Source organism: Pan troglodytes, chromosome 20 (assembly GCF_028858775.2).
Source record: "Pan troglodytes isolate AG18354 chromosome 20, NHGRI_mPanTro3-v2.0_pri, whole genome shotgun sequence".
NCBI classification, from domain to species: Eukaryota; Metazoa; Chordata; class Mammalia; order Primates; family Hominidae; genus Pan; species Pan troglodytes.
This window is the reverse complement of record NC_072418.2, coordinates 42,302,850-42,314,650: the sequence shown is the minus strand read 5'-3', so window position 1 is coordinate 42,314,650 and position 11,801 is coordinate 42,302,850. Positions and strand designations below refer to the sequence as shown.

Below are 11,801 nucleotides of genomic sequence, written 5' to 3'. Positions count from 1 at the left end.
TAAATACAGATCACTGGGCCCCACCAGCGTCTGATGCAGCTGGGGTGGCACACAGGGATTTATTTGCGTGTCCAGTAAGTTCCCAGTGACACTGCTGGTCTGGGAACCACACTGTGAGAACCGCTGGTCTGACCTGGTTGCATTGTTTATTTTGGGGCTCTGTAAACACACCTCCAGCCCCCAGGTGGACGAATCCATCCCTGTGCCCCTCCTGGGCCTCCGGGCCCCTCCTCACCTCCAGCACCTGTCGAGTGTCATTCATTCCTGTGGAGTGCCTCAGCTGGTCAACTAAATGTGGGCAGAGTGGATCCTCTGGCAGCACCCTTGTCCTAAGCACTCCCCTGTTCCGCTCCAGGCGGACGCCTGAAACATGGATCTGTAGACCCCCTGGGCCGGTGGGGTCAGGAAGGGTCTGCCAGTAGGAGGCTCCTGGGTGAGAGTCCAGGGTGTGAAGCTGGAAGAAGCCATTCTGCTCTGGCCAAGCAGAGGCAAGAGTGGGGTTTGGGAAATGCCATTGGCCCCTCTGTTCCTCTAGCCACACAGGTGGCAGCAGCCTCCTTCCTCTAATGATCGCTGGGCACTTGGCCCTCTGTGGCTCCTCCAGCCTTCTCAAAGCTTTGTCATGATCCAACCACCGGTACCAAATCCCTGCCATTTGAAACAACTCTAGTTGGGGTCTGTTTTCCTGACTGGCTCTGGCAGGAGGCAGCCACGTGGGGAGGAACGGGGCCTCGGGCAGCTTTCACCCCACGCCACCCAAAGCCATGCCTTCAAACTGCAGTGAGCGGGCTGGGCACGGTGGCTCACGCCTGTAATCCCAGCACTTTGCAGGGCCAAGGAGGGAGGATCCCTTGAGGCCAGGAGTTCGAAACCAGCCTAGGCAACATAGCAACATCTTGTCTCTAAAACAAACAAAAACTAAAACAAAAAAACCCAAAACAAAACAAAACAAAACAAACCTGCAGTGAGTGACTGAAGGCACCAAAACCAGCAGAGTCACCGTGGGGTCACAGATGTGGCTGGGCAAGGGAGCTCCCCATCTCTGAGCCCGTGGTTTCTTCAGCAGGAGAGTGGAGCTCCTAGAGCTAGCTGTTCTCAGTGCCCGTGGGGTCGCCGGGCACCCTGGCTGTGAGCCTTGTGTTTCTGAGATGCTCTGTTCTTTACCGTCCTTATCTGGGTCTGGAACCATGGTCACAGAGGCCTCCTGAGCTGCTATCCTCTTTTCTGGAACAACTTGTTCACAAGGTAGAAGGAATTACCTGCTCCTTCAAAGTCTGGTAAATCTCATTTGAGGCCAGGCATGGTGGCTCATGCCTGTAATCCCAGCACTTTGGGAGGCTGAGGTGGGTGGATCACGAGGTCAGGAGTTCAAGACCAGTCTGGCCAAGATGGCGAAATCCAGTCTCTACTAAAAATACAAAAAATTAGCTGGGTGTGGTGGCAGGCGCCTGTAATCCCAGCTACTTGGGAGGCTGAGGCAGGAGAATCGCTTGAACCCAGGAGGCAGAAGTTGCAGTGAGCCAAGATCATGCCACTGCACTCCAGCCTGGGCGACAGAGCGATACTCCGTCTCAAAAAAAAAAAAAAAAAAAAAAAAAATCTCATTTGAAAGTGCATTCAAGCCTGAAACCTTTTACTTATTCTGGAGTGTGTGTGCAGTGAGGAGACAGTTACTTTGGTCTTGTTTTCTATTTCTTCTTTTGCCAATGTTGGCATTTTTTTTTTTTTTTTTTTTCCAGAAAGGCATCCACCTCACCTAAGCCTCCAACACATCGCAGAGAGCACAGCTGCTTGCACCACTGGGTTTCACTCTGTGATGATCCATCTAGGCTGTGTTTGCACTTGGCATAGGCCCTGCCACACACACAGTGCCCTGATTCTTGGGGTCAGGACCTGTGAAGGGTGGGAGGCGTGGACTAACCTGGAATCTCTGCCCTGGCCACTCACTTCCCAAGAGGACCAGGCTGGGGTCTCTGGTGCTGATGACACCTGGCTGGCTTTGGGGACGGAGGCTCACTCCTGGCTCTCTCCCTACTCCACTGCCTCCCTGGGGGCTGGGGAGGATGCAGAAAGTGGAGCCCAACAGGGCCTGAGGCGCAAAGTGCCAGGATGCAGCAGCAGCAGCGATGGCGGCATGGCCACCTCCATGCCAGTCAGATTCACCCCAGTGTGGGCTCGGCTCTGGGCTCCTGCGTGGAGGGACACACTTCACAGGGGGTCTCTCCGAAGCCAGCAGCTCCAGGCCAGTCAGCCTCAGTCAATCCCCAAAAGCCCATCTGCCCACTGACCAATTTGCCAAATGGCCTTCAATTTACTAAGGCCATTCGGGTTAGCTCCTACTCACCAAACGCGCTCAAGACAGCCTTTAAAAGGTCCCAGGAAATTGCAGATTTGGCAAACTGGGATCAGTCTGCACATGGACTGTGGCAAACTGGCTGCTTCCAGGGGTGGGGACAATCCTGCCCCATTCTGGGGAGTGGCGGGCTGGGGGAGCTTATTGGCTGCTATGACCTGAACTCCCCACTCCCCACCCCACCCTTGCCCTACCTTGGCTGGAATCGTGGTTTGCTCCCAGATCCAGACCCTCTCCCTGCAAATTCCCACCCAAGACAGCCGGGCAAGGCCCCCCGCCCCCGACACATCGCACACACACACAAAACAAGACAATGTTTTAATTGTAAAACTAACTCGAGGCAGGGGTGGGCGGGCTGGGGCTGCGCTGACCGGGCAGGAACCTGGTTCTTCAGGCAGTGGTTCTGCCAGGGCCACCCCGCAGGACAGGGACCATCTGTCCCCCAATAAGGGCAGGGGCTAGAGTGTTATAAAATGGCAATATAAATAGACTTCTAGAAAAGAGGAGGCTGTCCAGGTGCAGTAGTCATTTGCTGCAGGGGCTGGAGAGGGTGGGGGGCCCTGACCTGTCTCCCCATCCAGCCACAGAAAGGGGGCGCAGGGCTACGGGAAAAGGCCACTCTTCGGACATTCATGATCGACCCCCACAATGGCTCAGGGGGAGAGGGGGCTGGGTGTCAGGCAAGGCGCCAGACACCCCTTGCAGGCTGGAGGACGGGGTGGCTGGGCCTTTGCACACACGCACATGCACACTCACACGCGTGCACACACTCACACATGTTCACCTCTTAGTGTTCTCTCCACCCCCAGCGACCCCCACTGCAGACTTCCAGTGATGGGAGGGCCGCTGTCCTTCCTGGAGACAGAAGAACATGGGGGAGCGCCTGTCCCAGAGGGTGGGGGTCCTGGGAGCCTCGCTTGCTCCCACGAGTCCCTGTGTTTTTCTAAAAGTCACGAGATCAAAACTGGAGTTCAGTAGTAGGGTCCCATCTACCGCCAGCAAGGAGGGCGGTGCCACGCGGAGCATCTCCCGGGCTGGGAGGAGTGGGAGGCCTGGCCCCCTACTGGCCTCGGTGGGGCGGGGGTGACCCGGGGGGCTCTTTGGTCGAGGGGAAGGGCGCTGGGCCTCATCTGGTGCGGTTCTGGCGCATGAGGGGCACGATGCTGGCGGGCGGCCCTGCCTTGGCCAGGAATGGGTGCTTCAGCAGCTCGGCTGCCGTGGCCCGCTGGGCAGGGTCTCGTACCAGCAGGCGGTCCAGGAAGCCCTTCAGGGATGGCGACACCTGTCGAGAAGGAGGGGAGGGTCGGGGGCGAGGCTCCCCACTGTTCATTTGCTGTGGGGCCGCAGTGTCCGCCTCTGCCAAGTCGGCTGGCGGCATGTACTGTGCAGGAGGGCAGGGGGCAGAGGTCATGGGTGTCTAGAGCTTGGGGTGTAGACGGGACAGGGACAGTGATGGCACCTGTGAAGGCGCTTACTGTGTGGCCCCAGAGGAAGCGACAAACCCTGGGGGCTCATGTACTCCCTATTTCCATGGTTTAGCAAGAAGCTGAAAGCAACTGGGGCCCAGAGGTGCCCCTTTCCCTCCTGGCGAGTCCTCCACTAGGAAGGTCCCGGCCCTGTCCTCCACTTCTAAATGTGCAAATCTCTCTAGGGCTGGGTGGGGCCCAGGGCAACGGTGAGGGTGCAGGGGGCCTGTGGCTCTGCTGCCTCTGTCGCCCAGGCCCCACAGAGGGGGTCTGCACAGACACATGAGGCCCGGGGGTGGGGGGCCCAGCACACAGTAAGCGCCATCCCAGGCGCCATCACTGTCCCCATCCCATCCACACCCCATGCTCCACCTGGTGCCCTGCCACCCGCCAGCTGGCGCACAGTTTCCCAGCCAGGGAGGGGCCTACCTTGTGCAGATTCTTCAGTCGGGGTGGCAGGTTGTCCCGAATCATCTTCATGGCTTTGAGGGGTGGCTCGTTGAAGTAGGGGGGCTCTCCGTCCACCATCTCAATCACCATTATCCCCAGCGACCAGATGTCTACCTGGGGCGGGAGAAGGGACAGCAGGGCTGAGCTGTTGGGGGATGGTGGGTCCTGGGGAGGCCGCAGGCAGGGACCGCTCCAGCGCTGTCTCTGCCTCTGGCTCCTGGAGTCCTTGGCCCAGAACTCCCTCTTGGGCACCCAGCCAGCAGTCCACGGAGCACTAGTCCTCCAGGGACCCCCTCAAGAGAGCTGCCCCCCCAGCACCCACCCCTCTTCTTTCTGTCAACTGCCCCCAGGTGTCCTCCCTCCCTCAGCCCAGGTAGCATCCACTGGTGGGTTCAGGACCCACGCGGCCTCATCACCACAGTGGAGACACAGTGATTGGTTCAGAAACAGGCACAGGACCCAGGCTGAGCCAATCAGAGCCAACCTGGGGACTTTACCCAAAACACCCAGGGAAAGAGAGGAGCCCATAGGTGGGAGACACTTCCCAGAGCTGCCGGGGCCAGCTCTGCTCCCACAAGGGGAAAGCCGGCCTGTGAAGACAATGCTCAGAAAGCAGAGCCAAGGCTGGGCGCGGTGGCTCACACCTGTAGTCCCAGCACTTTAGGAGGCCAAGGCGGATAGATCACCTGAGGTCAGGAGTTCAAGACCAACCTGGCCAACATGGTGAAACCCCCATCTCTACTAATACAAAAATTAGCCAGGCATGGTGGCGGGTGCCTGTAAAACCAGCTTCTCGGGAGGCTGAGGCAGGAGAATCGCTTGAACCCGGGAGGTGGAGGTTGCAGTGAGCTGAGATTGCACCACTGCACTCCAGCCTGGGCAACAGAGCGAGACTCCATCTCAAAAAAAAAAAAAAGAATGAATACATGCATGCCTGCAGTACCTCCTTGTCCAGAGCACCATTCCTGGCAACGACTCCCCAGACTGGGCCCCACCTCTCGCCAGCGCTGCAGCTGGAAAATGGCAGCGTACGCTGTCCACGGCGGGACAACCAAGCCACCCCGGGGCTCACCTCTGGCCCGTAGGGAAGGCGGGAGATGAGCTCTGGGGCCATCCAGTAGGGCGTGCCGACCAGCGACTTCCTTCGGGGCACTTCCTTGCTCACTTGGGCACAGAACCCAAAGTCTGACAGCTTGACCTGGGACAGGGCAGAGGCAGTGGGGTCAGAGGAGCTGGCACAGCAGGAGGGCGAGCAGGGGCGTCTGCCTGCGTCACTCCTTGGCTTCAGACATGATGTGCAGCCCAGAGGTCAGAGCTGGGGTCCAGAGCCAGACCACTGGGGAGCTCCACCACCTCCCGGTGGGGGCCCTCGGGCAAGTCACCTCCCCCACGAGCCCCCCATTTCCCTCCCTGACAGCCTCTGGGCCTTTTGGGGACACTGGCCTGAGTACTGCAGATAGCAAAGGCAGGGCCGGAGCTGGGAACAGGGGTGGCCCCAAAAGCCCGTGCCCTGGGGCCCTGCTGCCCTGGAGCAAGTCTTTAGTTCGGCTGGAGCGGAAAGTAGCCCTGCACTAGGGCCGTGAGGGGACACAGCCTGCCTTTGCGACAACCAGGCCCCTCACACCTTCTTAGGAACTGTGGGTCCCTTTCTGATTTTTGAGGATTTCTATGGGTCTTCCTGCCTCCAGCAAATATCCCCACAACCGTGTGTGGACAATCTCAGGTGGCCCACAGACGTCGCCCCCGAAACACATCTATAGACATCTGGAGATTTTCACAGACTGTCAGTGACACAGAGCTCTCTCTGCCTCTGCCTGGACTGATGGTGTGGCTTAATCTTCCTTGGGGGAGGGGATGGAGTCATCCACCTCTGCAAGCATTTCATTCAAGTCAAGGGCCCTTTCTCACAGAAAATCATGTCCACCTGACGTTATAATTGTCACAGCCTCAGATTCGGAACGTCAGTCCAAAGTATGGAAGACAGGACTGGGGTCCACGGACCGCCCTGGGTGCTGGGCAGGGAGCAGCTTTTCAGTGGAGGGAGAAGCCTGTGGCGGGGGCTGCGCTGTCTGCCCAGATCCCTGCCCCTGGGCCCAGTGTCCTGTGCTGATGGCAGAGCCCCCGCCAGCCTGTGCCCTCCCACTACACAGAGTCCCCACTGAGCTGGAACCTGACTCTGGGCTGCTCCACCAGGGAGGGACGAAGTTCCCAGCTCCTCAAGACACAGACCTGGGGGTCAGAGCTCACCTACCCTCACAGGGGATGGGAAGAGGCAGGGAAGCCCTGCAGCCGGAACCCCGCCGCCCCCGTACCCCGCCGCCCGTCCCCTCACCCTGCCATCATGGGTCAGCAGGATCGAGTCGCTCTTGATGTCCCGGTGGATGACGCCCTGGGCGTGGAGCACCGACAGGGCCTGCAGCACTGCCAGGCACACGGCCGCGATCTGCTCCTCGTTCATCCTGCGGGGTGGGGTGGGGGGTGAGCAGCCAGGTGGACAGCACCCCGGGGTGCCGAGGGGGACGCAGCCCTGCCTTGCGGTGGGAGGAATCTGAGACCACTCGACCCCACTCTGGAGTGGGAGGAATGGAAGACACGACCCCATCCCGGGGGCCCGGAGCACAGCTGGTTTGGAGATGTGGCCCCACCCCTAGTGGTCTGGAGGGGACTTGGTCGTGTCACAGGAGGGGTCTGAGGCCCCAGAAATACCTGGTGTGGGTGACGATGTCGGTGAGGGCGCCTCCTTCCAGGAACTCCATGACCACCCAGAGCTCGTCCCCCACCAGGTAGCTGTTGTACATCTCCACCACATTCTCGTGCTGGTAGTCCCTCATGATTACCACCTGTGCAGGGGCTGGGTCAGCGGTGGAGGGAGGCGGGAGGGCTGCCAGTGCCAGACCCAGCCACCGCCACCCCCCTGGCTCCCCCTGCAGCTCCACATTGAGCTTGTGCTCACTGGGGCCACCTGGACTGCCCTCCCCTACTGCCACAGCCATGTGGGCCTCAGAGCCAGCTTGAAGCCCACGCCTCCCTTCTGGGGGTGCGCCCCCCTGGGCACACGCCCATCTCAGGTCAGTCCTGGGCTAGTGCTGGGGGGCAGGTGGGAAGAGAGCGTTCAAGCACAGGGCTGAGACCCGGACAAGGGCAAGGATGAGAGAAGAGGCGTGTGTGTGGGGAACCCAGGCGAGGAGCTCCATGGTGCAGCCCGGAGCTGTGATGGGCAACGGGGTCAAGAGGGGCCTCACACACCCGGCAAAGGGACATGGGCTTCCTATCGTCAGGGTGCTACGGGGCACTGCCAGGGTCTCTAAGGAGGGACGGGGACGGGGTGGGCCTGAACGTCAGAAACATACTCTTGGTGGTTGTGTGGGCTGTGCCGAGGGACACCCAGGAGTGGAGGCCAGGGCGGGGCACAGGGAACCCAGGAGGGGCAGGTCTGGAGGACACTGTACCCTGGAGCTCAGTGGGTGCGAGGGGCCTGGAAGACACTGGGTGGGGGGTCAGTGGCCCGAGGAACCCTGGGTCTGGGGCTCAGGGACAGAGATGTGGGTGAGGGTGCTGTGAGGACAGAGGCAGGGACCCAGCTGGGGCAGAGGAGACGGCCTGGGCAGGGAGAGGCGTGAGGGGAGGAGGGGAGCCTGGCCCAGCACGGAGGAGTGCAGGGAGAGGAGGGAGGGCAGGGTGGGAGGGGAGGGAGGGCAGGAGGGAGGGGTGGGAGGACCAGCAGGGTGGCAGGGCAGCAGCGCCCGCACCTCGTTGAAGAGCAACTCGCGCCTCTGCTGCTTGCGCAGGTCCATCTTCTTGACGGCCACCAGCTTGCCCGAGCTGCGCACGGTGGCGATGCACACGATGCCCGTGGAGCCCTCGCCAATCTTGATGAAGTTGTCCAGGTAGGAGCGGGGGTCGCCTGGGTCCACCACCAGCTGCAGGGCAGCCCGGAACTGCTCATGGGATACTCGCTGTGGCTCCCGCTGTGGCGAGCGGGGGCCAGGGGGCCCAGGAACGGCAGGGGCGGCAGGGGCGGCGGGGGTGCGGGCTGGAGGGGCCAGCTGGGGCTCTGAGGTGTGGGGTCCCAGCACTCCAGGGCTGGGGGCACCTCGGGCTCGGGTGGGAGGCCGGGAGGAGGAGGAGGACTGGGGGATGGCCAGGCCCCCCGCTGATGGCCCGTTAGGGGCCACGTCATGAGGCTCCCCCTGAAACAGAAGAGAGAGGTAGCTGTCAGTGATGGGTGCCAGGGAGCAGCTCTGCTCCCTAAGCAGGAGAGAGACCCAGCGATGGGACAGACACATGGGTGGTCAGGATGAGATGCACGGTGGTGGGACGGGGCTGGAAGGTGGGGACAGAGGAGCAACGGGCAGGGGACAGTGGGGGCCCTGGGGCGGGGGATGGGTTACCTGGGCACCCCGGGATGGGTGGTCCGTGTCAGCCCTCGGGTAGGTGTTAAAGGGCCGGCCAGCTGCCAGTTTCGCCCCACTGGCCAGACCAGCAGGCTGGGGGGTGCCGACGTCAGGCCCGGAGAGGGGGCGTTTGTCCCGGGAGGACTCCTGGGGCCCCCCTGAGCCCTCCCTGGAAGACTTGGGCCTCTTCTCTGGCCCCGCCCGTCGCCTGTCACCACTGCCGCCACCCGCCTCGCTGTGACCGGCGAACCGGCCTCGGCTGCCTGCCTTCCCTGGGCCCCCTCTGGCCGTGGTGGCCGGCTCCTCTGGCATCCCATTTTCCTGGCGGACACGGGCGGGCGGCGGCGGGCTGTCTCTCCGCAGGGAGTTGGAGCGTGTCACCGACATGTTCTCAAACTCGTCCAGCAGCAGCGTGAGGGCCCCATCTTTGGCACCTTTGCTGCCCCGCACGATGGTCTGGGGTCCCAGGCAATGGTGGGTGGGGGCCCAGCAAGGAGTGGGGCACACAGGACGTGCATCCGACACGCAGGGACAGGACAGCACGACACACACAGAGACAAGACAGAGACGCAATGAAGAGATGCCATGGAGTGACAATGGCATGGGCAGTGCAGCCCCTCCCCTCCCTGGGGACACAGCTGCAGGGGCCAGAGGAGTGATCGCCATGGCCAGGCTGCTGCCCCCTGGGCTCGGTGGGACCCTGGAAAGGCCCCCCTTGTTTTTCTCCTGTTCCTCACACTGGTGGAATAGTCCTGCCCTGCGGGGTTGGGGGGAGGAAGGGCAGAAGTTGACCCACCCCATAATCAGCCCCGAGGGCTGCAAATGACAGGGCGCTGAGGCCAGGGCCTGGCCTGGCACTTCCTCCCATGTGGGCGCCAGTGTTCCTTAGCCCCAAAACCACACTCTCTGCTCCCATGAACAACAAGGAGTGGGGGACAGGGACAGTCAGAAAGGCCTGGTCCCAAAGTAGAGGGCAAGGGGGTCCCAGGAGCCAGGTGGCAAATACAAATGCAGATGGGGACCAGGCAGAGCATCCAGTGCATCCCGAGTCACCCTGTCCCCACCCTCTGTGGTCTGAGTCATGTCCTGCAGGCCCCCTCTGCCCCTGCTCCATTTCCAGACACACGGGTGTCTCCCCCACACCCCCCGCCCCGCGCCCAGGGCCTCTCCGCTGGCGGCTCCCTCTGCCTGGAACATCAGCTCTCAGGGTCCCCGCGGCTCCCTCCCTCCACTCCTTCAGGTCTTTGCTCAAAACTCAGCTTCTCAGTGAGGCTTCTGCTGGCCTCCCATCATCTAAAATGCCAGCCCCTGCCCTCCCCGGCCCCTGCCCTGCCTGCATTCTACCTAGAGCACCTAACAGCAGCTGATACAGAGCACACAGGCATCTGTCTGCTCCCGGCTCTGCCTAGTGCATGCTCCGGGCAGGGATTGTTTTTTCCTGTCTGCTTCGGGTCCTGCTCCATCTCAGCACCTAGACCAGCATCTGGTGCACAGCAGGGGCCCAGTGAACTTTTGCTAAACCACGTAGTGAGTGAGGTGTCTGTGCAAAGGCCACAGTGAGCTGAGAACGTGGGCCCTGCTGACAGGGACCCTGCCCGGGGCTGCCAGATGTCCTCCAGCCGGAGGCCTGCCTCTAATGTGTGGAAAACACTGATCCCACGAAACCCGGACCCTGCCTGGGGCTGCCAGGCATCCTCCAGCCGGAGGCCTGCCTGTAACATGTAGAAAACACTGATCCCACAAAATCCGTGGTCTGCCGCTGCCCTGTCTCTCCTGGCCGTGGCTGTCTGCCTGAAGCCGGGCCTTGCCCAGGGGCCCCAGGAAGTCAAGGTGGACACAAGGCCAGACTTTGCTGTTAGAACAGGGCGTTGAGGCAAGAAGCAGTGGCTCACGCCTATAATCCCAGCACCTCGGGAGGCTGAGGATCACCTGAGGTCAGGAGTTTGAGACCAGCCTGGCCAAAATGGCGAAAACCCGTCTCTACTAAAAATACAAAAATTAGATGGGCATAGTGGTGGGCGCCTGTAATCCCAGCTACGCGGGAGGCTGAGGCAGGAAAATCACTTGAACCCAGGAGGCGAAGGCTGCAGTGAGCCGAAGTGGCGCCACTGCACTCCAGCCAGGGAGACAGAGCAGGAATGTGTCTCAAAAAACAAAACAAAACAAAACAAAAAAACCAACAGGGAGTCGAGAAGGTCCTGGGAGGCCTGAGGCCCGGTCAAGGGCAGCAAACACAAGTGCCCATGGGGCCCCAGGACAGTGCTGGCCACAAGGCCCCATGTGTGAATTCAAGTGCCCTGCCTCCTGCTGGGACAGTCACAGGCAGGCCTCACATCTGGCAAGCCAGGCAGGGGCTGGGTTTTTGGAGACACCTTGGTGGGGGCAAAGCCTACATGCAAGTGGCCACAGAGCCAGGCATGTAGCTGAAATGTAGCTGAAATGGAGCTGAGGCGGGTCGGGTGCGGCCTGTGGCCCAGAAGAGCCAGTGCCCCGCCTGTGGAGGCAGCTGCCACTCGCCTCCAGCTGGTCTGCCACCAGATGCCAGAAACGGCTTTGGAAGTGAAGTCTGTCACTTTCTCAGTGGAGGCAAAGAAGTCAAAGCATTCAAAAGCACCCTGCAAGGACCACACGGACCCCTCAGTGGGCTACCACATTGAGGCTGCACTTGTGGGCCTTGGGGCTTCTCCCCGCCAGGCTGGGCTGGGCACCGGGAGGGTGAGTCCCCAGGCACACCCATCTCCACCCGCTGGATGCAAAGCTGGCCGAGTTCCCCTTGGCCTGCGGCCCCTCCCGGTCCCCACTGACCATGGGAGAGAGTCCAGGCTCCAAGGCTGGCTTCCGAGGCCCAGCACGGGCTCAGGCCAGGCCAGCCTCATGCCAGGCCACACCCAGACACCGGCTCCACGACTCTTATGATTTCACATGGAGGCAGCAGACGGGTTAAGAGCACGGGCCTTGGAAACAGACATTGGTTCAAATCCCAACCTTGCCATTTTGCTCTAGATGGCAGGAAGAAAAAAAAAAACCCAAAACCAAAAAGCCCCCAGCGTTTCACAGGAGTGATTTTCTCCACTAAAGCCCGGCTTCCCCAGCATCTGCTGGAATTCTTCCTCCTCCTCCTCCTCAGCCCTGGGCTCT

The 11,801-nt window shown here is 61.2% G+C and overlaps 1 protein-coding gene across 6 annotated transcripts in view; it reads right to left on the bottom strand.

The window, feature by feature from the left end:
- Positions 1-2,656: 2,656 nt before the first annotated feature.
- The window catches only part of PAK4 (p21 (RAC1) activated kinase 4), a 54,043-nt gene continuing 44,898 nt past the window's right edge, over positions 2,657-11,801 (bottom strand). For 4 of the 6 annotated variants that reach the window (XM_016935900.4, XM_016935897.4, XM_016935896.4 and 1 more), the window contains 7 exons: positions 8,661-9,119; positions 8,019-8,459; positions 6,976-7,109; positions 6,602-6,728; positions 5,342-5,467; positions 4,249-4,383; positions 2,657-3,635 (listed from right to left, as the gene is read on the bottom strand). In XM_016935900.4, the coding sequence (XP_016791389.2) occupies positions 3,480-3,635; positions 4,249-4,383; positions 5,342-5,467; positions 6,602-6,728; positions 6,976-7,109; positions 8,019-8,459; positions 8,661-9,119 (1,578 nt within the window). In that variant the 3' untranslated portion in view covers positions 2,657-3,479. The remainder of the gene's footprint in view (positions 3,636-4,248; positions 4,384-5,341; positions 5,468-6,601; positions 6,729-6,975; positions 7,110-8,018; positions 8,460-8,660; positions 9,120-11,801) is intronic. The other 2 variants (XM_016935901.4, XM_016935905.4) reach the window with 1 other exon arrangement.